Source organism: Aythya marila (assembly GCF_965140915.1).
Source record: "Aythya marila genome assembly, chromosome: 15".
Taxonomy (NCBI): Eukaryota; Metazoa; Chordata; class Aves; order Anseriformes; family Anatidae; genus Aythya; species Aythya marila.
The window spans coordinates 3215453-3243151 of NC_139056.1; the positions used below are offsets into that span (position 1 = coordinate 3215453).

The 27699-nt window shown below is 39.2% G+C and overlaps 1 protein-coding gene across 3 annotated transcripts in view; it reads left to right on the forward strand.

Annotated features, from left to right (window-relative positions):
- The window catches only part of RBFOX1 (RNA binding fox-1 homolog 1), a gene marked incomplete at its 5' end in the record, with an annotated part of 284813 nt that overhangs the window by 122174 nt on the left and 134940 nt on the right, over positions 1 to 27699 (forward strand). For 2 of the 3 annotated variants that reach the window (XM_082772575.1, XM_082772577.1), the window contains one exon: positions 6941 to 7183. In XM_082772575.1, coding sequence (XP_082628701.1) covers positions 6941 to 7183 — 243 coding nt within the window. Of the gene's footprint in view, positions 1 to 2803; positions 2837 to 6940; positions 7184 to 27699 lie in introns of those variants that run through there. The other variant, XM_082772576.1, reaches the window with a different exon arrangement.

The following is a 27699-nucleotide window of genomic DNA, read 5'->3' on the forward strand; positions in this document are numbered from 1 at the left end:
AAGACTGGCTGCTGATTCATGCTTAACTTGTCATCCATCAGGACCCGAGCAGATCCTTTCCTGCAGAGCTGCTTCCTTGCCAGCCAGTCCCTAGGCTGTACCAATGCAGGGGGCTATCCTGTCCCAGGAGACAGATTTTAATCAGGTTCTTCTCAGACCTTTCCTCTAACTTCTCAGGATCCCCATGAACATCAGAACTGCCCTCCAGTACTTCCCCTATTGGATGTCCTAGGTGAACTTGCATTCTGGCATGTCATACAAGTCTTTTCTGAAGCTGTTACACAGTTTTGAACCTGGTCTTCACATGGCACTCATAACTCACTGCCAGTTAGACTTCTAAATGTTGATTGCTACGCTCTTTAAAGGGCATATGTCCAGGCAGCTTTTTAGGCACCTTGTATGTACATAGATAATCCAATCCTTCGCCATCCTCTCACCATCAAGGATGCTACATTATCTTCTTCAGTATTCTCTAGTAAAGGTGTAAAATTAGACTTAGGTGGACTTTCCTATATTAACCTGTGGAAAAGGAAAAGCTCCTTTTACAACTGTCTTTGAAATGTTTGAGGAATCAGTTATCCTTGTGGATATGAATTTTAGCTAAATCTGCTGAATGCTTCAGATTCTCTTACTATATGGTCTTTAGGCAAATATGGAGGCTGATGTTTTTAAAATGTGACATAAAAACCTTTTCATTTATTTAAAAGAGGAAAATACTGATTGACAGAATAGGAGGTTGAGCTGTAGTTGAAAAGACTACATAAAATGCGGGTCTAACAGAGTTGGCAAAAAGTGGGAGACAGGCAGGAAGTTCAAGTAAGAGAAAGAAAGATTTAGATGATAATGCAAATGCAAATGAATGTGACAGAATTATGTCTATTTGGGACATTGAAAATATCAATAGAAAGAGTTGTCATGTAGGATAAGAAAAGCTAGTGTAATAAATCACAGTCATAAAGGTAGTAGAAAGTTTGAGCAGTGACACTTGGAAAGAATGATGATGCTAGAGAGAAATCTTTCTTAATGTGTATCTCTACATCCATGATACTATGTGGTCTTGAACGTAGGCAGGAATTCAGACAAGGACTTATTTTTAAGTAAGTTTGTCTTCTTTGAAATGCAAGTAAATATATTTGAGCTTCCTACTTTGTGGGTGTTGTGATTTTCGTTAGTCTGTTCCACACATCAGACGCTGACACAACATGAACATTTCGTTCAGATGTATACATAGCAGTACTAAGAACATAGACATTTACTGGAGTACAGTATGTTATATGTGAAGAGAACCAAGAGTACATGTTTCTCAGTAATGAGAGTAAAGAAATGGTACTTTGTTGTTGAGGTAGTGAAGAAAATCTTTTTTGTTTCCTTACTATTGCTTTTTTTAATCTCTAGCAAAAATATATTTTACATGTTCTTTCTTTTAGGGATGCTCTTATTTTGGAACAATACTGTTTTTTAAATGAAATCTGAATCTCTATGAGGAACCTTCCAAAAAAAGAGAGGTGGCTTCATTTTGTATAACTGCAGAAGTAAACGATCTGAGTCAACTGGCTTGGTCAGATAATTAAGCTGCAACAGAGAAAGCTTGGAAGAAAAGTCAGATGTGATTATTGGTTCAATGTGTGATTCTTTCTGAAAAATCTGAAGTGGCTGTTTTTATTATTATTAACTGGGGGGTGCCTGCAACAAATCTGGGAGAATTGCACTTCTGCTTTACAGAAATCTAATATATTTCAGTTGAAGTATGAGTTTAATGATGGACTGACAGCTGTTTATCTGCTGCCCTGCCCACCTTTTTGATATTAATATTATCGTGCTAACATAAATCCTAACATTTGTAAGAAGAATTCCCACGTTAAGTGTCTGCCCTGTTTCTGAATTCTTCTCTGTAGGCAGTCAGTGACAGAGTGGCAATAGAAGTGTATTCTTTGGGGGCCATCTGTATCTTCCCGTCTATATTTTTTTTTATTATTATTTTTTTCTTCATTATGTGATTTGATTGGAGGTTTAATCATTTTAAACTACATCCAGAGCAACTAGGAAAGCTCCTTTAACAGTGAAGTATTAACTTGCTTAAAGTGCTTCTCAAAATTAAACCTTGGAAGCATTTTTGAAATATTTTCCCTGGTAAGCAATAGGGATGTCATGAAATGAAACAAAAAAGGAAACAGTATTTCATTTGCATGGAAGGATAAAGTACAGTTAATCTAAAACAGGCTGCTTCAGTATTGATGGTTTACTTATGGAGTTCAGCGATTTTAAAATAGAAATCTTATTGATATTAACTCTACCACATGTATGAAAAATTAATCACACAGAGATATGCATGTTGTAACAATCAAAAAGCCAAATTACTATAAGTTTAGGATTTTTAGTAAGTTTGAATACAGCTGTCTTAATTTTGAAACAAAAATGTTCTGCTTCTGGCAACAGACATAGTAGCATTTCTAATGTTTTTTAAACAGCTATTAATGTAGTCAAGCTGCGTTGTTTCTTCTTCTGTGTGCAATCATCTGCTCAGTGGTGCACTCTATAACTAGTAGCAGGAGACAGAGGAGTGGCCTGCTGTGATTGATGGGGCGAGGCCCTGCAAACTGAAAGAGTCCCATCTGGATTAGGTTTTGGGAGCAGTCAGATGTTGAGAGGGAGGTCAGTAAGCGTTGCATTAGCTCCCCCTCCTTCAACACCCCTATCATCCACACTCATACACACATTACATTGCTCACACGCCCTCATCCATAATTGATGCTTGCTTTGGGCAGATGCTGTATGGCCTGGGACTAGAGCAGCTGCTAAGTTTATGGAGGATAAAAGGAGCAGGATGGTACAGCAGGTATTTTCACTTTTATTTTCACTTGAAACTCTTGATTTTAGTCAAAACAAGGTGTTTCTTATAACCAGCCGCACCATTGCATGCAAGACTTCTAATACGTTTTGTTGCTTAGCCATTCCGATGGAAGGCAAACTACACCAGTGATTATGTATCTCTGCTGTGCTTGATATATCTAACGGAACTGTTCTTACAATCTGCAGGCTTACAGAGCAATGTTGCATTTTTCTTCTTTGTTTCCATGCCCTGAGGATATGATGCAGTTTGGCTCATTTAACTACTGTATGAGAGGCTTTCTCTAAATGTGAATTATCTCTTTCCAAAAAAACAAGATGCACCAAACAGAAAATAGAGTAAAACAAACAATAAACGGTTAGTTAGGCTTTAAAATGCAGGCAAGCAGAAAGGTTTTCATTGAATAAATACATTCGTATGCTGCAGATGTGTTTTTAAAAAGAATACTGCATAAGTAATATTTTCTCTACTCTGTCTTTTGTGTACAAACATAACAAGCTTGCTTTATTATGTTTTGACACTTTTCACACATTTCTTAATTATGAAATCCTTTCAGAGCAGAAGATGCTGAAAAGGCATGTTGAGATCTGTGATACTAGGAGCATTTTATATTCTAAGCTTTGCTTCAAGTGGAGTAATGTAAATGTATGGAATAGGAGCGACTTCAGTTACCTTCATCATCAGAACACTTTCGTTTTTTTGTTCTTTAGGGTTCAACATTTAACTGGAAAGCAATAAAAGCTTATTTTATACACTGCCACGTAAAGCATGCTTTGCAGATGAAATGTGGTTTTCATTAAATCTCAGGCCAGAACATTTAACAGAGCCTGACTGTCTGCCATCCTTTGTTCTTCTTTCTGTTGCCAACAACTACTTTATTAAAAACCATGCACAAAGCGAGCATTAAGGGGTCATTTAAACTTAAAGATACTTGGATCTGAGTCTGAAATGACAACTTCTGTTTAGCCTCTCATGCCTAGGTTGTTTTAAGCAACATCTGTGTACCATCATCCACAGTTTTGAGATTGCTTTAATACCTGAATCCATGGGCTAATTTAGGATCAATATTTCCTGTTGCTTTCATGGCCATTGTATATTCTCAGATCAATTAATTAAACCTACTATTTCCTTTATTCATTTTAAGTGACTAAATAATTTTTATTCATTAAAATCTACTCAAATATATATGAGTTTTGTATAGCCTTGAGTTTTTGTTAACCACATGTATATATATATTTGTTAGTTTGCACTACATTGTTCTTAGCATAAATTTATATTCAAAACAATGAGCTATTAGCATGATTCCTATGTAAATAATAAAGAATGTATTTATACTTGTATGCTTTTATACTACCTTGTAATATTGTCTACTGAATTCATTGTGATTCAAAAGTTCACACTGATTTTAAAGGCTATAATAGGCATCTGCTTTTAAGACAATAACAACTCAGATTCATTGTCATTATCACTTTAAACTTACAGCTAGCAGTAGAATAAGCATGTTTAGTTTTTTGTTTGTTTGTTTTCTATTTTTTTCCCTAAAACAATTTAATGAACACACAATGACTGGAATGATAACCTTGCTTGCCAGTTTTCTACTCTAAGTTTATTTATTATAATAAAGCTGTAAATCCCTGAACAGGTTGAAGTTACATATATACATATATATATATATATAAAATAATAAAACCCTTCACTGCTTATTTATTTGTAACCAAGGCCTGATTAATAAGCAATCCAAACCTCAGTTTAGCAAGTCCAGTGAATGAGGTAGAAGAGCCTCTACAATATGAAGGTAATTTCCAGTGCAGTTTGCCATTTCATGATAAATCTAAATAATGAATTATTTGGAGTTGCTGGTAAGAAATCACATAAAAGCTCAATCCTCTTAATTAAATATTAGCTGTAATTAGCACTAAGTGTAAATGCTTTGAATATTAATTAGGGTTTCATGGAACTGCTGTCAATGTTAATGAGAAACAGTGAGGGTCTCACAACATCTGTTTTAGGACTCAGAGTAGTACAAAAACCTTTAGATCAAATGCACCTGGACATTAGCTCTTGATCCCTTTGTTACAATTAATGTTCTTTTTTTAACAGCTGCTGACTCTAATGCTATGTTTAGCATCTAGCATGAAGGCAGAGCCCTAAAGATGAGCAGTAACTAGCTACTGTGTTTCAAATCCAGCAAGGTGAAAATGCTTGCATAGGCAGAATTCAATTTGCTGTTGTTCATTTTTGCCACTTGCTGAAGGCTGTCCAGAAATAATACATTTAAAAGAAAGTCTAAGCTTCCTTGCATCTGCAAAATACTTATTTACCATTATTAAATGTCTATAGTGTCTACAGGAGAATCGATTCATTATTGTTTTTTATCTTTTTTTTTTTTTTTTTTAAGTTAAAGTATAAAATAAAAGAAATGAAAAAGGGACCTTGCCATTTTAATATAAGAAGGTATTTGTGTATATATACAAGTGGTTTGAATGTTCCTTAATTTTTTTATTTTTTTAATGGCAAGTTTCAGCGTAATATAAAGCTTGGAAATATTGTATATATATGCCAATAAAATTTAGTGACTTAAACAAGTGAAGTATCTAAATGCCACTGCTTTCATTTTAAAGATTGTTGAATGTAGCAATGTAAACTACTTGCTCAAGGCCATACAGTAAAACAGTAGCAAAGGTGGGATTAAAATTAGGGAGGTTTCGTTTGCTATTGCTAAATCTTAATTTTCTAGGACAAAGGTAATGTCTTTTACAAAGCAAAATGTAATTTTCCCTTCTAGGCCTGCCATATACCAATGTTTTTTTCCTGTGCTGTGATACTGTAAATTTTTTAATTTAGCTTAGGCCGAGTTCAGGTCAGATCACCAATGTCTGAGTTAGCTGAAGTTGGCTGGAACTATCATTAGGTATGAAGTGCAAAAGAATGACTTCTATTCATCAGGTCTATTTTGAAATTAGGAAATCAAGGACAGATGAATAGAAACAACCTAAATTTTAAAGTACCCCTGTGCATATACTTGTATTTGTTGTGGAAAAATGGCAAAGCATTATAAATAAATAAGTAAAATTACTTGAATATTCATTTTTATATTACTTGTTAAAAGGATAATTTTCTCCTGTAAACCAGCTAGCCCATCTAAGTTTTTGAGTCCATAGTCCCTGTCTTAATGGCCTCTAATGCTGTAACATCATACTTTGGACATCATTTATATAGGTTCCAAAAGGTTGTTCTGTACATTTCCTCCCCGGTATCATTAGTATTTGGTATGAGCAGAACATTTAGTCAGAGGTCTCTAACTGACAGGTTAGCATGATTGACTTCCTAGTTCTACATCGAACATAAGGATGGATCTATCTGTAGAGATATCTGTTTTTAATGGTACAGGTGAATTTAAAATGGAAATGAAATGCTATTGTCTTCATATTTATATAATCTTTAAAGCTCTCCATATCCATTTCTATTAAAAGACCATAACATAAGAGAAAAATTTTGTGTTAGTAGATCTTATTTTGATGTATTTTTTTTAATATTCAAATATTTAATATTGTGAATCTCATAAATTTAAACATTTGTGGCATACAGTTGTTCAATACAGCGTACCTCAAAGTAGTTTTGAATACCACATAAAGCATTATTTCATATAAATATTTTCAGGTGTGTTAACAGAATACACCCAAATTCCTCTCTGTGTGCAGGTTGCAAAGAAGTTCTGTGGAGGGTAAGTCAGAACGGGTCCCAGACCATGAGCTAGCCTTACCAGAGCTTTGTATTAGTAGTTGCACTTGGAAACATTTGGAATTAACTAAGCTTTGTCCCTTTTCCTTGTCTGACTGGAGGCATTAGTTGAGGTAAGCTTTCACAGACTTTTTACAGTTAAAGAACAGTCTACAGGTACAGATTCTAATTGTAGTAAGATTTAGTAAGGTTAGGAAAATGGATTTAACTCAGATAGGAAATACTCTCCTCAAGAAACAAACATTGCACCCTTTTCAGGCCAGCAATTGTAGCAGAATACTCTCATTACTTTCTAAGTTATTTTATCTCACCCCACATTTCTTCCTTTTCTTTCCCCTTTGATCTTCACAGGGTAATCAGGAAGCTACAGCACCTCCTGACACAATGGCACAGCCTTACGCCTCAGCCCAGTTTGCTCCTCCTCAGAATGGTATCCCTGCAGAATACACAGCCCCACATCCTCATCCAGCTCCAGACTACACAGGCCAAACCACTGTTCCAGAGCACACGTTAAACATGTACCCTCCTGCTCAGACACACTCTGAACAGAGTGCAGCTGACACAAATGCACAAACTGTCTCCGGCACAGCCACAGTAAGTCAAAGTTTTGCCTATTTTTTAAGCTGTGAATGTCAAGTGATATGTGTATTTATTGCTAACATTCATTCTTATGTTGTCTTGGTTACACTTGTTATCTATGTTACACTTGTACTAGGATTACGGGCAATTTTAACATTGATAGTTTATCAATGTTAAATCGATAATTGTAAAATGTTGTTGATATAGGAGAATATCGTTTTTCTGCTTTTGGAGTCTCTCAGACAGTGTGAGAGCTCTGTAGAATCAGTAGTTCATTTTCAATAGCAGAGAGACAACCTGTTCAACAGCAAGCCCATGAATCATATAATCAACTTGAACTAAGTCTGATCTAGGAAAACATTGGAAAAGAATATTTGTTAGTGTTTGTTTGAAAAAAAACAACAAACAACTAACTTATTTTGTAATTTTTAACGAGCTCTGTATCTTTGAGAAACAGGAGTATAAATTTTCATATGAGTATTCATTGAATGATCCTAAATTAAAATTACTTAAATAACTGCATGAATGAGTATTGTCAAGAGCGTACCTGCAACGCTATATTTTCCAGAGAGTTTTTCATGCAGCCTATACCAAACTTGTGTGTGGGTCTGTGCTCAACATAGCAGAAATGTTAGGCTTTCCTTCTACATGAGTTATATATGGAGTTCTGAAGTGTTATGAATTATGCAAGAGACTCCTTGGATATCCTTATCTTGTAATTTAAAAATCACAAATTTCATCCATTGATAGTTTAGTGCTCCTGTCTTAGTTCTAGATTGGAACCCAACATAGACAGTGCTGTCAGCTGGCAGATTTCTGAGCCACTGAGCACCTGCATTGCACATGTAGGATCTAGCACAGAACAGACAGCACACTGCAGTTTGAGTATACGCTTGAAGCATCCCTTCCTACTAGCTGTCATTGCTCTCCTTGCTTCAGCCATACTCCATCCCTCATCTTACTGCCCCTTTCTCCCCTTGAACCTCAAGTTTCATGCATCAGGGCAGGAGGGAGAAGGGAAGTGGTTACTGTTAAATAAGTTGCTTTGAAGATCTGTGTGTCTTGCCATGTCACTAATTTCTTTATATGGATATGAGGAAGAAAGAAAAACACTAACATCTTATATTCTGCATCTAGAAGACTAGGAATTACCTAGGGCACTTCATGTGTTAGCCTTTGAAAAAGGAGAAGGAAGTCCTTGAGTCTTTAAGAAAGCATATGCTTTATTTTTTTTCTGTATCCCAATAGCAAGGTCATCACAGATGTATCAGTACTGAGCAAGCCCACATGAGTTTTGTGCCACACCACATTCAATCACATATACCTGAGGGGGCAAAAAATAATAATTAATAAAAAGGAAAGAAAGAATATTCCATGCTATTATGAATTGAACCATGCAGGTAGTCATTAACTTCTCTTCCTGTAAGGAGATGCCCTTGTGAATTAATTACACAGTTTTGTGATCTATGCAGTAAAATACTTAAGTCCTTTACTTCTTGATTTGGCATCTTTCTATTGGTCTGACTTGCCCTTTGCTGTAGTAGTGTGAGGATACTTAAAAAAGTATTCAGCTCTACAGGATTCCCTCTTCTCTCTTTGCTGTTATCTTCCTGGTTCTTTCAAACTTTTTAAATTCTCTTCCATAACTGTTTTTGTCAACTGTTGCTGAGTGCTACTGTCATTGGTTTAGAACAGGAACTCTAAGCTGAATAGGTACTCCAGAAAAGGTTGGATATTGATTAAAAATGTCATCTTTGCCATTGTCCCTGTCTCATTCTTTCTATATCTTGCTATTTCCCTTGCTCCTTTTGACCACTGCTGCACACTGAATAGATCTCTGTGATGCCTAGCTCAGCCTTTTTGTGTTTCTGAACTGTTGGTCTGTTGCTATTTGGTTCTGAAGTAAAAGACTGCTGGTGCTAAAATCAACGGTAAAACACCTGTCGATGTAAGTAGGGCTGGAGCTCATCCCTCATCATTTATTGCTTTCAATTTATTGTGTTTGCTCTCTGCTTCTTGATTTTTCAGTTTGAAGGAGCGTTTGTCCCTCTATCAGAAAAGTTGGGTATACGTTTTTCCAACATCTTCTGTGGTAAAGCCTGATGAAAAGAAATAATTCGGATTGTCCAGAATGCCCATACTTTTTCCGTGTGGACTATTCAATACTAGTTCCAGCAAGATCAGTGATTCCCTTGAGAGTTTCCTACTTCTGATATGCTAATAGATTTGATTGGAATTTGATTTGTATAATTTGCTATCTGGTCTTCTAATTTCCTTTTTTGCCTTCCTGATATGCAGTTTGCATTTTACCTGTCACATACTTTCTCCCTTCTGGCTCCACTTGGAGTGAAATTCCATCTTCTGAAGGATAACATTGCAATACCACTAACCTTTTGTATTTGGGGAATTTCATGTATTTATTTGCTCTTTTTATTATGGATCCTTTTCTTCCCTTACAGTTTCCTTTCTTACAGAGTAATGTGCACAACTTTGTTTTAAGTAATTCCCATGCTGTTCATAAAGAATGAGACTTCCTTGCTTTTGATATTAGGGTGCTTTTGAGAAAGTCGTTATTTAAAAAAATGTGTGTGTGTGTATATATATATATATATATATATATATATGTATATATATATATATATATAATATATAATATGTTATATTGAAAGTTGTGGATACTGTCCCTTCTTGGAAAACAGTACACTGAAAATACAAATTTACAAGAAATGTTTCTCTGTGGATCTACATCGTTCAAGGTACCCTTGACATTTAGCATATTAATCACCAGTTTTACAAATTTGCAGTCAAATATTGTTTGCACAGTTTAATTATGGGTACCTAGATCTTTAGTATTGCACTTAACACACTGTAGAGACATTATAAATAGGTATATGGAGATGGAACCTAGGCATTTGGGTTTTGTAATATTATGAGTGTCCACCTCTGTACATCTCTTTGTGGGTTTAATATGTGTCTGTTATTTGAAATAGAGCTTCAGTAGCACTGTGTCTACATTTTAACTCCATGTTGTCTTTACTGTTGAAGGAAAAAATGTTTGTTTCTTTCCAGTTACTGCTAGTTTTCTGAATAGTTGGTTTCCAGTCTTTAAGAATTTTAAGTGGAGTTGGTTGGGAATGTAGCGGTATTTTTTTTAGCAGGCCCCAATATTTTTACAGTTTACTGTCAGTAAATTGTGTTAGGTGCATTGAAAAGAAAAACGATTGATCATTCACAAAAACATTGTGGTGATTAATGTAGATCAGATAAGCTATTTGAAGCAAGACCAGTTTTTGAGTTTTCTTATTTATGTACATACTTCTGTACATTTGAAGCTGTATATGCCACTAAAAATGGATCTTAAAATTTCAAAATATAAAGCTAATAAACTGCAGGGCAATTTCCTAATTTGCAGAACAGTTATCAGAAGTGACTTAATTTTATCTGTGAAGGATTTAATCCACACTAAGGTTAGACACATACCCTGGCTTTCTTTGTCTGCCCCTTTCTTTTTGTGTCGTTTTGTCTGAAAGAATTGTACATTGTAGCAAGAGCTCACATGGGGTCTTGAGTAACCCAAATCACAGTAAAGATATAAACAGAGATAAAAATAAAAAGTTGCTTACAACTTCTCTTGAACCCTGCACTGCAGAATGTGATACTGGCCCAGCTGGAGCCAATGTCAGTATTTCAATTGCAAGTTCAGATTCCAATCATCAGTTTTATTACAGCTTTGCAGTTTTGTGCACATTAAAGTGCTATTAATATAGGAAGTCTGTAGACTCGATTTTCTTATATATATATATATAAAAGAAATATATATATATATTTATATAAATATATATATATTTATATTTATATCTTTTATATATATATTTATATTTATATCTTTTATATATATATTTATATTTATATAAATATATATATAAAAGAAATATATATATATAATATATATATAAAAATATATATATATATATATATATATAAGAAAATCGAGTCTACAGACTTCCTAAGTATAATACACAGTATAATCTATAGGCTTTACTAAATGTTTCCCGAATAGTCTTTGATCATTGAGAGCCTTTCAAAATGGGTGTAAAGCCAAAATGGCAGTGCTTTAAACAGTCTTTGAGTTTGTGTGGTAAATTAGTGAGTATTTTCTTGATCAAATCTAAAATATTTTATTGAGAATTTAATATGAAGGAAATAAATTATTTTCTATTTTATTTTTTAATTATTTTTTAAAGTAAAATTCAAAAAAAATTTACTTTTTATAAGAAACCATTGCACCAAGTCTTCATACATTGAGTTTCTCCACAGAGCACACAATATGTGAAAATAATGCTCCAGATATCTTTTATCTCTAGGACTAACTTTCTGTGCACTCCCAAGTGGTTTGGGCATCTCTAATTAGTTTTTGTTAATTGAACCAACCTACTCTGTCAACAAGCATGCCATTCCTTACACTTATCTCTTAGTTTCATTCCAAAGTTATTTTCAGTTAAGAACTAACATTTTCTCCTTGCTTTTGCTCAATTTTACTACAAAGCACACTGAAAACTGCAAACAAGAAGTACAAAACTTTCTGATACTGTTAAGATTTTATTTTTCTACTTGTTGTGCATAACTAGTTGAAATACAATTTAATGGAAATCAATTTAGCAGTGAAGATGTGGGATTAGAAATGCTCTTGTACTTGTAAAAATGCATTTCCTAGTACTTTTTTTATATGTTATTTTGATAAAATAGTGAGGAACAGTGTTCTGTTAGGACAAGTGCTGGAAATGACTGATACTTAGTATGTCTACAAATTACTAACTCTCTATTTAGATGTTATTAAACAGGAGAAAATGTACAGGATGAAAGCGAAGTAAATATTTAAAGACAGGATTATTTAACTGAAACAATATAAAATCATCCGTACGTAATAAAATACTGTCAAATTCTATTTTGAGTCTTCTCTGGTTTTCATCTTTTGGATCAATATGTTTATTTAAATTTAATCAAGGAAGTAGTCTATCTGAGGATATGCATGATCAATACTCATCCAGCACTGGGTTCTCCTGTAAGGTTATTTAAGCACTAATAGACTTATGGAGTTGCATAACATCAAACATACTTTTATTCATAATCAAAAAGAGAAAATTGTTTCTTTCCAGATGGATGGACCAATGGTAATAGTATTATAAATCTATGATGAGTAACATCTGTAAATTTTTCAGTTTTTTTTAGTGTTACATTATAGTACATATTTTAAAGGATTTTAAAGATATTTGATCATTTTTTAGATATGAAATCACCTTTTACATGTATACGTATGCAAATATGTTGTATGTCTGTAATATGGCTCAGAGAGTAAAACTTTTTAAACTTTTGCTTCTTTTTTTTTTTTTTATGAGCAAGTTCTGTTGAATTCTGTGGCAGATGGATTTGTAAATGCAAAGGGCATTAACTCTGCACGTGTGAGGAAGCAGATAATAGTAGAATTTTTTTTTTTTTTTTCTGTAGTGCCTTCTAATCTGTGCATTATACAATTAAAAGAAGCAAATTTGGTATGGTAAAAACCTGATTTGTGCTGTCCTGAGTTTTATGTATGTGTGTGTATAAAAAAAAAAAATCCCCTCTAAAGTTCCTCTAAATCCTTCTGATTTAGGACAACCTTGAGATCATTCTGTAGCCTTCTTGCCTTGGAGTGTGATTTCACCAGGTTTCACAAGCTGAAATGCATTTAATAATTCATGTGTTTGGACAGGCATCTTCCAGGGAAAACACAGTTGCTTTGTGATGTTGGTGGTTCAGTGCATACTTATCTTCTGTCTATGTTGGTTCTGAGTCAATATACAGAGCATGGCGTTAGGAGATACTATGCTTCTGGAATCCTTTCAAAGATGTAGGGCAGAGGTGTGGGTTTTCTGTGACCATTGAAGATGATGAGGTATCTTTTGCATAACTCCTGTGCAAAGGATAAATTTCAGCTTGGTTATTACCAAAATTCCTCCTGTAGCACCTACTGAACTTGACACTGTTCTGTGTGAATATAACTGATATGCTAGATAAAACTGAGCAGAATTGCAGTGCAGATAACCACGTCATTCATTAGGTAACCTCTAAAAAGTGACACTTTTGAGGACTGTGCTCCCTCTGTGGAGGAGCTAGGAACGTTTCACCATGATGCGACTGTCTTGCAGGTCAGATCTCCCCATGGATGGATTATTTTTTCCCCTACTGATGTCAGTGACCCAATTTTTATTCCAATTCAATTCCATATTTTTGTCTGTAGATGTTTGTCACCAGCATGCTATGCTAAATAGTTGGTAATACTTTGACAACTGTTACAGCAGTGTTTATTCATCTAAATCATAGCCTGCTGGTGCAAGCTATTGTATCAGCATGGTGTGCTATTTCAGTTATGCTATCTATTATATTTGGTCCCAACTGCTACTTGAATAAAATATTTCAAGAAGCTTGTTTCAGCACCCTCACTGCTTTGGAACTGCGGAAGCAAGCAGCCTGGTCCAGCCCCTATTTTACAGTATGGTGAAGAGATCAAAACTGACATCCCAAATAGATAACATAATGCTGTGCAAGTTGGGTGAGGCATGATAATGTCTTGTGATCATACGTATTATTGCTTCTAAGAAGCTCCCTGGCTGAGAGTCCTTCTTGTAAATTTTGTAACTATGCCCTGTGTGTGTTTCTTTGTCTATGCTAAAGAATTACACAAACATACTGCTCACTTAAACATCTGTATTTGTCAGTGGATGCTCTGAAATAGCTGCTTCTGCAGAACCTCAAATACACAGAACCTCAAACCAACTGATTTCTATGAGACAGTTCATGAAGTCCCTGTTTGTATTCTTATTTGTATTGCCTGGTAAGAAGACAGTCACTCCTTTTTTGGTGCTGCTGAGTTAACTTGGGCATTGCTCTCAGAACATATCTGTCATGTGTCAGTAGGTATATGGTGTGAGGAGAGCATCTGTTGAACAGTGTTGTGGGCAGCTGATTGTGCCACTGCATGCACATCAGCTTATCTTGTGTTCTGAAATTGCAGTCCTTGGATCCTCATGATCTAGGTATCATCTCATTTCTATTTCCTTTTGATACTCATACTAAGAGGGGATTGCAAGCAAGGTACTGAAACAGAAGGCAAAAAGTTTGTTTGTTTGTTTGTTTGTTTGTTTTCTGAGATATTGTTACTTTAACTTCCTCTTATGCTTGAAGTTGGTGATAGTGTACTAGTAAAGCATAAGCACAAAATAAATTAAGAAAAAACAAAACACCACCACAACCGAAAAAAAAACAACAGCAATTAAGGAAGCAATAACACTGTCATCTCTAGCCACATTTTCTCAAATAAATTAGTTGATTGTGTGCTATTGAATACCTCTCTGAATGCTTATTGTGGACTAATACAGCTCAGTTTACTTGGGCAAGCAGTACCAGCCAACACTAAGATTAAGTGCACGAAAAATTACAGAATCACAGAATTTTCTAGGTTGGAAGAGACCTCAAGGTCATCGAGTCCAACCTCTGACCTAACACTAACAGTCCCCACTAAACCATTTCCCTAAGCTCTACATCTAAACGTCTTTTGAAGACTTCCAGGGATGGTGACTCCACCACTTCCCTGGGCAGCCTGTTCCAGTGCCTCACAACCCTTTCAGTGAAGAAGTTCTTCCTAACATCTAACCTAAAACTCCCCTGGCTCAACTTAAGCCCATTCCCCCTCGTCCTGTCACCAGGCACGTGGGAGAACAGGCCAACCCCCACCTCGCTACAGCCTCCCTTGAGGTACCCATAGAGAGCGATAAGGTTGCCCCTCAGCCTCCTCTTCTCCAGGCTGAACAAGCCCAGCTCCCTCAGCCGCTCCTCGTAGGACTTGTTCTCCAGGCCCCTCACCATCTTGGTCGCCCTTCTCTGGACTCTTTCGAGCACCTCGATGTCCTTCTTGTAGCGAGGGGCCCAAAACTGAACACAGTACTCGAGGTGCGGCCTCACCAGAGCTGAGTACAGGGGGAAAAAATTGCAGAGGTATTTTCAGTGACATTGTCAGACAGAGACATAGTGGTATCATTCCAGCTTGAATTTTCCTCCAGCAAGCATTACCAATTAATTTCTGATCTGCCAAATTTAATTGACCAATTAAGCAATTTAACATTTTCTTCCTGGCTGGTCCCGAAAGAGTACTGTATTTTGTTTGTTTTTGTTTTGTTTTTTAGTTTTCCTGCTCCTTCTGTCACCTCTTGGGCTCTTGGCTTTCCATACCAGTTCTTTATTTCTTTATTGACTTTTTTTTTTCTCTTAGCAGTCTTAAGTAGCCATGGCATCCAAATGCTTTGGCTGTTCTTCAGGTTCTGATGTCTTGAGAAAAACATTTGTTGCACATTTTGCTGAATAAACTAAGCATAAATTTCAAAGGGGACCTTGCCATGGTGAAATAGCTAATTACAACTTACTTTATATTTGACCTTCTGCATCTTACATTATAACATGTTAATTAGAATTGATCTTTATTTACAAAGTGGACTTTTTTTCTTCTGAAAATTAGCTCTCATTTTCACTAAATGCAAGAATGTCTCTGCTAGATTAGGTAAAGCTAATGATGTTTTCCATTCTCTTGTAATTAGCCTACAAACAGCAAATGGGTTGCAACTTTAGCAGAACTCAATTTCTCCTTGCATCAAGACTTTATAACTGTGATACAAACTTGTATATTGACAGGAGCACTTTGTGTGATAGCATGAGGAGAATGTGTTGGTAATCTCTTGGTTAACCAAGAACATCCTCCGTTCCTTGCTTGCAAGAAACTGGATCTTCAGAGAGAAGTCAGAATGGTCAGGTAGACCATACCATCCACAAGATGACAGACTAACAAGGTTTGTAGCTAAAAGCTATGAAGATCATTCCAAATGGCTCCCTGTCTTCCTCCTTAAATCATGACCTAGACGGGCTGGAGAGTTGGGCAGGGAGAAATTTAATGAAATATAACAAGGGCAAGTGTAGAGCAGGATGACCAAGAAGCAGCACTGTGCCCTTGTGGGCAAGGTCAATGGCATCCTGGGGTATATCAGTATATCAGGGCTGTGGTTAGTACATTGAGAGAGGTTCTCCTCCCCCTTTACTCTGCTGTGGTGAGACTGCATCTGGAATATTGCATCCAGTTCTGGACCCCCCAGTTCAGGAAGGACCGAGAACTGCTTGAGAGAGTCCAGTGCAGAGCCACGAGGATGATTAAGGGAATGGAGCATCTCCCTTATGAGGAAAGGCTAAGGGAGCTGGGTCTCTTTAGTTTGGAGAAGAGGAGACTGAGGGATGACCTTATTAATGTTTATAAATATGTAAAGGGTGAGTGTCAGGAGGATGGAGCCAGGCTCTTCTTGGTGACATCTAATGATAGGACAAGGGGCAATGGGTGCAAGCTGTAACATAGGAGGTTCCCCTTAAATGTGAGATGAAACATTTTCACAGTGAGGGTGACAGAGCACTGGAACAGACAGCCCAGGGGGGTTGTGGAGTCTTCTCTGGAGGTTTAACATACATATATAAAATAATTGCTAATATTTCACAGGTGGTGTTTTTGTCTATCCCTACGGTGGCAGGGAGAGTTACTGACAGGATACGAAAAGCCCACCTGATAAACACATGGCTCAGAGGCTGGTGCCAGCACAGAAATCTTGTTTTTTTTTTGACCATGGGGTGCTTTACTCGGCACCCGGCCTGATGGCTGCAGACGGGTCCCTATCTCCAAGGGGAAAATGGATCCTGGGCCAGGAGCTGGTGAGGCTCATTGAGAAGGCTTTAAACTAGGTAAGATGGGGGATGGGGCTGAAACAAGGCTTGTTGGAGCTGTGCCAGGAGGAACAATGGCAAGGCCGGGGGATAAGGCAATGGCCCAGCTGAAGTGCATCTACACCAATGCACACAGCATGGGTAACAAACAGGAGGAGCTGGAAGCCATCATGCAGCAGTCAGGCTATGACTTGGTTGCCATCACGGAGATGTGGTAGGACCACTCTCATGACTGGAGTGCTGCAATGCCTGGCTATAAACTCTTCAGAAGGGACAGGCAGCATGGAAGGGGCAGTGGTGTGGCTCTCTATATTAGAGAATCTCTCGATGTTGTGGAACTCAAGGCTGGGAATGACAAGGTTGAGTCCCTTTGGGTTAGGATTGGCGGGAAGGCCAACAAGGCTAGCGTCCTGGTTGGGGTCTGTTATAGACCACCGAACCAGGATGAGGAGACAGATGAGGAATTCTACAGGCAGCTGACAGAAGTTGAGAAATCGTCAGTGCTTGTTCTCGTGGGGGACTTCAACTTCCCAGATATATCCTGGAAGCACAACACAGCCCAGAGAAAGCAGTCTAGGAGGTTTCTGGAGAGCGTGGAAGATAGCTTCCTGACACAGCTGGTTAGTGAGCCTACCAGGGGTGGTGCCCCGCTAGACCTTCTCTTCACAAACAGAGAAGGACTGGTGGGAGATGTGGTGGTCAGAAGCTGTCTTGGACAGAGTGACCACGAAATGGTGGAGTTCTCTATTCTTGGCGAGGCCAGGAAGGGGACCAGTAAAACCGCTGTATTGGACTTCCGGAGGGCTGACTGTGAGCTGCTCAGGACACTGGTTGGCAGAGTCCCTTGGGAGGTGGTTCTGAAGGGCAGAAGAGTCCAGGAAGGCTGGGCGCTCTTCAAGAAGAAAATCTTAATGGTGCAGGAGCGGTCTGTCCCCACATACCCAAAGACGAGCCGACGTGGAAGAAGACCGGCCTGGCTCAACAGAGAGTTGCAGCTTGAACTTCGGAGAAAAAAGAGGGTTTATAATCTTTGGAAAAAAGGGCGGGCCACTGAAGAGGACTACAAGGATGTTACGAGGCTGTGCAGGGACAAAATTAGAAAGGCCAAAGCTCATCTGGAGCTCAATCTGGCTACTGCCATTAAAGACAACAAAAAATCTTTTTACAAATACATCAACGCAAAACGGAGGACTAAGGAAAATCTCCATCCTTTACTGGATGCGGGGGGAAACCTTGTTACAAAAGATAAGGAAAAGGCGGAGGTGCTTAATGCCTTCTTTGCCTCAGTCTTTATTGGCAATACCGGTTGTTCTCTGGATACCCAGTACCCTGAGCTGGCAGAAGGGGATGGGGAGCAGAATGTGGCCCTCACTATCCACGAAGAAATGGTTGGCAACCTGCTATGGCACTTGGATGTGCACAAGTCGATGGGGCCAGATGGGATTCACCCGAGGATACGGAGAGAACTGGCGGAGGAGCTGGCCAAGCCGCTTTCCATCATTTATCAGCAGTCCTGGCTATCGGGGGAGGTCCCAGTTGACTGGTGGCTAGCAAACGTGACGCCCATCTACAAGAAGGGACAGAGGGCAGACCCGGGGAACTATAGGTTTGTCAGTTTGACCTCAGTGCCAGGGAAGCTCATGGAGCAGATTATCTTGAGAGTCATCACGCGGCACTTGCAGGGCAAGCAGGCGATGAGGCCCAGTCAGCATGGGTTTATGAAAGGCAGGTCCTGCTTGACTAACCTGATCTCCTTCTATGACAAAGTGACGCGCTTGGTGGATGAGGGAAAGGCTGTGGAGGTGGTCTACCTTGACTTCAGCAAGGCTTTTGACACCGTTTCCCACAGCATTCTCCTCAAGAAACTGGCTGCTCTTGGCTTGGACTGGCGTACGCTTTGTTGGGTTAGAAACTGGCTGGATAGCCGGGCCCAAAGAGTCGCGGTGAATGGAGTCAAATCCAGTTGGAGGCCAGTCACTAGTGGCGTTCCCCAGGGCTCGGTGCTGGGGCCGGTCCTCTTTAATATCTTCATCGATGATCTGGATGAGGGCATTGAGTGCACCCTCAGTAAGTTCGCAGATGACACCAAGTTAGGTGCGTGTGTCGATCTGCTTGAGGGTAGGAAGGCTCTGCAGGAGGATCTGGATAGGCTGGACCAATGGGCTGCGGTCAACTGCATGAAGTTCAACAAGGCCAAGTGCCGGGTCCTCCACCTGGGGCGCAATAACCCCAAGCAGAGCTACAGGCTGGGAGATGAGTGGTTGGAGAGCTGCCAGGCGGAGAAGGACCTGGGAGTGATGGTTGATAGTCGGCTGACTATGAGCCAGCAGTGTGCTCAGGTGGCCAAGAAGGCCAACAGCATCCTGGCTTGCATAAGAAACAGTGTGGCCAGCAGGGCTAGGGAGGTGATTGTCCCCCTGTACTCGGCTCTGGTGAGGCCGCACCTGGAGTACTGTGTTCAGTTTTGGGCCCCTCGCTACAAGAAGGACATCAAGGTGCTCGAAAGAGTCCAGAGAAGGGCGACCAAGATGGTGAGGGGCCTGGAGAACAAGTCCTACGAGGAGCAGCTGAGGCAGCTGGGCTTGTTCAGCCTGGAGAAAAGGAGGCTGAGGGGCGACCTTATTGCTCTCTACAGGTACCTTAAAGGAGGCTGTAGCGAGGTGGGGGTTGGCCTGTTCTCCCACGTGCCTGGTGACAGGACGAGGGGGAATGGGCTAAAGTTGCGCCAGGGGAGTTTTAGGTTGGATGTTAGGAAGAATTTCTTTATCAAACGGGTTGTTAGACATTGGAACGGGCTGCCCAGGGAAGTGGTGGAGTCACCATCCCTGGAAGTCTTTAAAAGACGTTTAGATGTGGAGTGTAGGGATATGGTTTAGTGGAGAACTGTTAGTGTTAGGCCAGAGGTTGGACTCGATAATCTTGAAGTCTCTTCCAACCTAAAAATTCTGTGATTCTGTGATTTTAAAAAGAATAGCATAAATGCAAAAACTGTCTCTACTTTTGCTTGCTTATTGTCTGCTTTTAATCTTTGAGTGTATTTGATTGTGTTTCCCTTTCTATCTTTATGAGTCTTTAATTCCTTTTTGTAATATTCTCTGATTCTTCCACTTATTTCTCTGTCTAGATTGCTGCATCTTGCTGGGTCTAGATGCTTTCTCAGAAGGTATCCCATGCAGTTGTGTTACACTATCAGCATATTTTACTGCCTTTTTTTGACTTAGAAAGACCCTCAAAGCCTTTCTACTACAGACCTCTCAGGTCATCTACTACTTTTTCTCAAAGCGATTTTCTGTATTTTCTTTTCCAACAGACTCACCCATTGAAACAGTTGTCATTTCCATTGATCTCTTCTTTTCCTGAGAACAGCCTCTGAAATAAAATTAGAGTCTTACCCCAGTACACAAATTCTGAGATGCCTGTTGAAATCCATCTGCACATGACTGGAAAATGGATAGCACTCATCAGGTGCTTCACAGCCATAGCAAAGAGGTCTGCAAAAATGCTTGTGAGAAGGGGGGGACTTGGCCTCAGCCATGAGGTCTAATAACACTGCCAATGTGTAGACAAAGTACAAAAAAATTCACTATCAATGGCACAGAGGACTTCAAAGATTGCCATTGAGAACATCTCAGTACTTACATATTGACTAATTTTGAGATGAAATTGGCACTGCCTCCCAGCTTGCTATACCCCAGAAAGCAAGAACGAAGGGTTTCCTCTTTTAGTGCTTTTTTGGTTGGATTGTAATTAAAATATTTTTTCTCTGATTTATTAAAGAAAAAAAAAAAGTCAGCACAATGTCTTCTGAGTCAGTCAAAAGGGAAGAGAAGAGTGATTATACTTGGCAAGTCATTTCTGTGCCTGTGCTTTTTTTTCCTGCTGTTACAGAAAGTGCATCAAAAGATGTCAACTATTTAATTTAATAAGGATTCGTATAACTTCCAGCTGTTCAAGAATAGTTTCTAAATATTTGATTTGAAAACAATATGTGTACCCCCACAATGCGACATACTGAAGTCATGATCACCCAGCTATCCAGAAACATCTAAGTATGCCTGTGCTAATTAGTATGTTTGCAGATGAAGCTTCTGTAATGGGAGCTTCGGATAATAAAATACCCAGTGCTTTGTTAAGAGAATGTATGAGATAGAGAAGTCTACCAAACTGAAAAGAAACTATGTAAATATACTATTTATGGAAGAATTAATATGAACATGAAATTATATTCAAAACTAAGTTCTGTGGGTTTTCACACACAGTGATAGTTTAGGCCTGTCGTGGTTCCGCTCGAGTGGGCAGCCGAGCTCCACCACAGCCGCTCTCTCACTCCCCCTCCTCAAAGAGGAATGGGGAGAAAATATGTGAAAAGGGCTCAAGGGTTGAGACAAGGATGAGAAAATCACTCAGTAATTATTGTAATGGGCAAAACAGACTCGGCATAAGGAGATAGTAAGATTTATTGCCTATTACTAACAAGCGAGAGAAGTGAGAAAACAAAGGAAAAAAAAAAAACCAAAAGCACCTTCCCCCCCATCCACCCTCTTCCACCTCCTCCCCCCGAGCAGTGCAGGGGAACGGGGGAATGGGGGTTATGGTCAGTCTACAGCACTTCTTCTCTGTCGCTCCTTCTCAGTCACTCTCGTCCCCTGTGCTGTGGGGTCCCACCCACGGGATGCAGTCCTTGATGAACTGATCCAGTGTGGGCTTCCCACAGGCAGCAGCTCTTCCAGAACTGCTCCAGATATGGGTCCGTACCACGGGGTCCATCCCTCAGGAGAAAACTGCTCCAACCAGGCTCCCCTACGGGCAGCAGCTCCTGCCAGGTCACCTGCTCCTGCGTGGGCTCCTCTCCACAGGCTACAGGTCCGGCCCAGAATCTGCTCCGGCAGGGGTCTTCCACAGGCGGCAGCCTCCGTCGGTGCAGGGCCACCTGCTCCACCGTGTTCTCCTCCACGGGCTGCAGCATGGAACCCTGCTCCACCGTGGTACTCCATGGGCTGCAGGGCGACATCCTGCTTCACCATGGCCCTCACCACAGGCCGCAGGGGACTTCTGCTCCGGCACCTGGAGCACCTCTCCCCCTCCTTCTACACTGACCTTGGCACCTGCAAGGCTGTTTTCTCACTCTCTTCACTCTCCCGGCTGCTGTGTGGCGCAGCGTTTTTTTCCCTGTCTTAAATATGCTCTCACAGAGGTGCAAAACAACATCGCTTATTGGCTTAGCTCTGGAAAACAATGGGGCCCTTCCCAAACACGGGGTAGCTTCTAGATCTTTCTCACAGAAACCACCCCTATGGCCCCCTGCTACCAAAACCTTGCCACGTAAACCCACTGCATTGCCACAGAAATTTTCTTACAACTTGTGTGCTTGCAAGTGACAGCTATTCTATTGCTATTTCCTCAGAGTCCTTATTCTTTTGTTTTTAAAGGTATGGAAATACTTGAGTTGTAATGAGAAATATTTTTTTTACAGACACATTCCTTCCCTTTCATCTCCTTTATTACATAGTTTTCAAGTATAGTGTCACCCAATTCTATGAAACAGATGCCTAGCTTTACCTCAGAATATTAGTATTTCCTTGCCCTCATACATAAGCTTTTCTTTTTTTTTTTTTTTCTCTAAAGAAAACTGGCTGGGACAGCAAACTGTCTAAACCTGCAACAGGAAAACATAGTGGAACATTGCTATATGAATGTCACTTTTTTAATAAAGAATATGTTCTAGTTATGATAAATGCTATTACTTTGTGTGCAAATCAATGTATTGGGAAAAAAAAGAAAGCTAGATGATAAACAGTAAAGAATATAAAAGAGAAATAGCTGTACTGTAAGCGGATTGAAAATCTTTTGTTACGTTAGGAATTTCTTAACTTGATAAGCTTAACAAATATTATAGCTGGTATTTTTTTTAGAAAGCTTGCTTAAATTCCTGTTGTTTGTTTGTTTATTATTTCTGATATAGTCAGAAAGTTAAAACTTAGAGGAACAGTTATGTTTTCACGGATTTCTAGTGCATGAACATTGATACTCATGAGCTGGTGATACCTTAGTATAGTAAACTTCCACTGTGCTCTCCAGTACCTGCCTTTAGTGACAAAGAAGCATCTTAACCTTAGAGTTACTAAGCTATTTTCACTTATAACTAAAAGTATTGTTCATAATAATCTAATAGAACTGTTTACAAGATTATTATATTCAGAAATAGATACCTGCATAGTAGGATCCTGAGTTTAGGCAGAGCATATGAATAGGAATGTTTGCTACTTTTTCTGCACTTGCATTACAGAATCACAGAATTTCTAGGTTGGAAGAGACCTCAAGATTATCGAGTCCAACCTCTGGCCTAACACTAACAGTTCTCCACTAAACCATATCCCTACACTCCACATCTAAACGTCTTTTAAAGACTTCCAGGGATGGTGACTCCACCACTTCCCTGGGCAGCCCGTTCCAATGTCTAACAACCCGTTTGATAAAGAAATTCTTCCTAACATCCAACCTAAAACTCCCCTGGCGCAACTTTAGCCCATTCCCCCTCGTCCTGTCACCAGGCACGTGGGAGAACAGGCCAACCCCCACCTCGCTACAGCCTCCTTTAAGGTACCTGTAGAGAGCAATAAGGTCGCCCCTCAGCCTCCTTTTCTCCAGGCTGAACAAGCCCAGCTGCCTCAGCTGCTCCTCGTAGGACTTGTTCTCCAGGCCCCTCACCATCTTGGTCGCCCTTCTCTGGACTCTTTCGAGCACCTTGATGTCCTTCTTGTAGCGAGGGGCCCAAAACTGAACACAGTACTCCAGGTGCGGCCTCACCAGAGCCGAGTACAGGGGGACAATCACCTCCCTAGCCCTGCTGGCCACACTGTTTCTTATGCAAGCCAGGATGCTGTTGGCCTTCTTGGCCACCTGAGCACACTGCTGGCTCATAGTCAGCCGACTATCAACCATCACTCCCAGGTCCTTCTCCGCCTGGCAGCTCTCCAACCACTCATCTCCCAGCCTGTAGCTCTGCTTGGGGTTATTGCGCCCCAGGTGGAGGACCCGGCACTTGGCCTTGTTGAACTTCATGCAGTTGACCGCAGCCCATTGGTCCAGCCTATCCAGATCCTCCTGCAGAGCCTTCCTACCCTCAAGCAGATCGACACACGCACCTAACTTGGTGTCATCTGCGAACTTACTGAGGGTGCACTCAATGCCCTCATCCAGATCATCGATGAAGATATTAAAGAGGACCGGCCCCAGCACCGAGCCCTGGGGAACGCCACTAGTGACTGGCCTCCAACTGGATTTGACTCCATTCACCGCGACTCTTTGGGCCCGGCTATCCAGCCAGTTTCTAACCCAACAAAGCGTACGCCAGTCCAAGCCAAGAGCAGCCAGTTTCTTGAGGAGAATGCTGTGGGAAACGGTGTCAAAAGCCTTGCTGAAGTCAAGGTAGACCACCTCCACAGCCTTTCCCTCATCCACCAAGCGCGTCACTTTGTCATAGAAGGAGATCAGGTTAGTCAAGCAGGACCTGCCTTTCATAAACCCATGCTGACTGGGCCTCATCGCCTGCTTGCCCTGCAAGTGCCGCGTGATGACTCTCAAGATAATCTGCTCCATAAATTAGATGAATGCCATTTTAATTGAGTTTTACACAGTGAGACATCAAGCTTAGGCTGAAACATCTATATCTACTGGTATCCATAAAGATATGTGGAACTGGGTATTATTAGGGCTATTTCAAAATTTAGTTTTTAAGGCAGTTAATCTTTAGCATGTGTAGTTAACATGTAGTTATGAAGCTTTGGGACACTGAAGGCTCCAATCGTTGTAATATGGCTGAAGTTAACATACAGCTAGCTGTCTGAGACTGGCAGTATAGATACTTGTGAAATTGCTCATGTATGAAATAAAAGCACTTTCACACCAGCATAAAACGTTGCTATTGACTTCTTCCTGTCTCCAGCAAGCATTTTCCAATTTCAGGAATTCCTTCCTGTCGTTTTGAACAAGGTTCCATCTTTTCTTTTTCTTTTATACAAAGTGTTGTAGATCTGGTCCTTTATCTCTCTGTTGCCTCTCAAAAGAAACATGCAGCCACCTTTCTTTTCAGATATCCTGCAAAGTGAATTTTCTAATGATTCTAACTTGTTTAATAGACAAAATGTGTTCAATCAAAGTTACTAGTGTTTGAATCACTGGTTCTTTTCTGTGCTTTTAAATGGAAACAACTGGTTTTTAGTTGTCGTTGTTGGTTTTTATTTATTTTCATTACAAGAAGAGAAACTTCTGTTTTCACAAGAGCTTTTTCAAATACTCTTAGTACAGCAAATTTACTATATCTCAGACTCCAAAATGTTCATCTTAACCCAATGCATCTCATTTTCTGCCTGGAACTTTTACCTAGATGAGATTCAAGGACTTGGCACATTTGTCTGGGGGATTTTGAAAAGCAAGATCCCCAAACAGACTATTACACACACAGAAAAGTAACGTATATTCACCGTGTGCTAGATAATACTGATTATCCTGACTATGCGCATGCAGTAAGTCTGGTCAATAATAAATATCAGTCATTTTGTATTTGTCTCTTTCTGACTGAGAAATGCAATGGCCCCATTAGCGAAAGATGTATGTCTTGGCCACTGTATAAAATTGCTTTCTGTTATCAGCAGTTATTTAATATTGCTATAGACAATCTTTTCAGGTAGCAAAATGAATCTAATCTCATTATCTCCAGTTTTCTTAATCTAGACACTGTTAATGTACAAATTTGGGAAACTTTCTAATCCATTGAATTGTTTTGACAAATTTCAGATTGTTTTGACCTGCTAAGTGTAGAAACAGCTAACTAGCATAATTCAGGAGACTGATATTTTGTATGTTGATTTAATTCACTCTGTTCCATCCTTTTAAGCTTTTTTGCCTTCAGTGGGAAGGAGGGATCGCTGATATTCCTGAATGTACAAGCTTTGTATTCTCTTCTCTCTCTCTCCCCGCTCCTCCTCCCCAGCCCCTGTCTCTCTACTGTGCTCCCCCTCGCCCCCACTCCACTTTCCTTCCATGAAGAAGAATGCTATGTTGTCTGTATTACAAGTAAAAGCAGGAGTATTTTAAGTAAAAGTGATCTATTTATTTATTTATTTTTAGCATAGAGATACTCATTTGTGTCTAAGAGATTTGTAGGAAGTTATCTTTGTGTATAACATTGTCATTCCACAGGTAGCAGCATAATCATAAGAACTTAGACTAGAATTGAATCCTTTTTTACAATTTACTATTCAACAAGCATTTTAAGCCTACTTAATTCCTTTCTGGAAAGTTTTATGTCTTCTGGTGTGTAGTCTTGCTGCAATTGAAAAGAGAGGAACAAGGCTCACTAGTGGTGAGTTTGCTGAAATGCATGTCCACCGCAACAAGCTCTGGACTTACTACTAGGAATTATTCTTGGTCATACTTTTCAGATGAAGAACTGGGAATTGACTGTGAAATCCCCAAGACTTTCTTGGAAGTGCTAATCCTTTGTAGATTAATCCTGTGGATAATCCTTTGTGGAACTTTATAGCATGTTGCCTTACTGATCAAGTGCAGCAATCAAATGTGGTATTTGCTCAACAGTATTCATTAAGAGTACATATTTCATGCCAAATGTTATTTACATGTGGGTTCCTTGGTGTGTAAATTGGGTAGTACCCAGGTGATAAATTTGTTGCGCTTACATTTGCTAAAATATCTTTGTACCTTGACCTTGTTCTGATAAGCTTTATGAAATCCAAGTGCATATTTAGACTAATTTTATCACTAAAAGAAACAGCTCCAAGTGTTAAGGGTGTTTGAATTTTTTCTTCTTTGTATGCTTCATTCTTTTTTCTGTAGTCATGAATTCGCTGTCCACTCTCCTGTGTAGTAAAGGCTGAATGGGGAACACACAAAATAGCTGAGTCTCATGTTAATACTACAGGAATATAACATAGGGGTTCAGTGTACAAGCTTGTTGGAACTGATGAATTACCTTGTCACAGAGACATAACTAATGTTATAAAATTTCACTTTTTTTGTGTGTGTGTGTGTGTTTGTTTTTTTTGTTTGTTTGTTTTTACCCCCAGTAGAGAGCAAAGAAATGGCAGGCTTACCCCTGTCTTGTAGATATGCTTAGTTATACAGTGTTGTTCTAGTTACCGATAAATTTTATGAGAATGCTTGTAAGCCTTTTATTTTTTTTTTTTTTTGGTAGGTTTTAATACCTCATATTTCATAGTGATTTGCCAGGAAAACAATATTTGCAAGTAACACTGTATTTGTCCAATATTTCTGCAATACATTCATCAACTGTTGAATTTTTCTCAAGCATGGCTATGCATATTGCATGGGGACATTTAACATAGAATAAATACTGCCTGTATTTTGTACTTTTTTGTTGTTGTTGGGTTTTGTTTTTTTTTTGTTAAGTAGAGGAAGTGGCATATGGTTGCACAATCTGACTTCAGGAGTATTTCTATGCATTGTTTTCTGTGATATGTAGTTGAATATCACAGAAAACATAACGAATATATTTCTTGTTTATTTAAAAAATCATTTTTAGAAAAAAATTGCACCAGAGGATCTTCTTCATGTTGTCATGAGACTGCATTTGAGAGATCTGGCTAGGCTATTTTGTTCATCATTCTAATGGTGGAAAAAAAAAAAAGTTTTAATTTGCATTAAAGATTTTCTTTAAAAAAAAATAATAAATAAAGACTGTATACCAGTGGTTCTAAATTCAG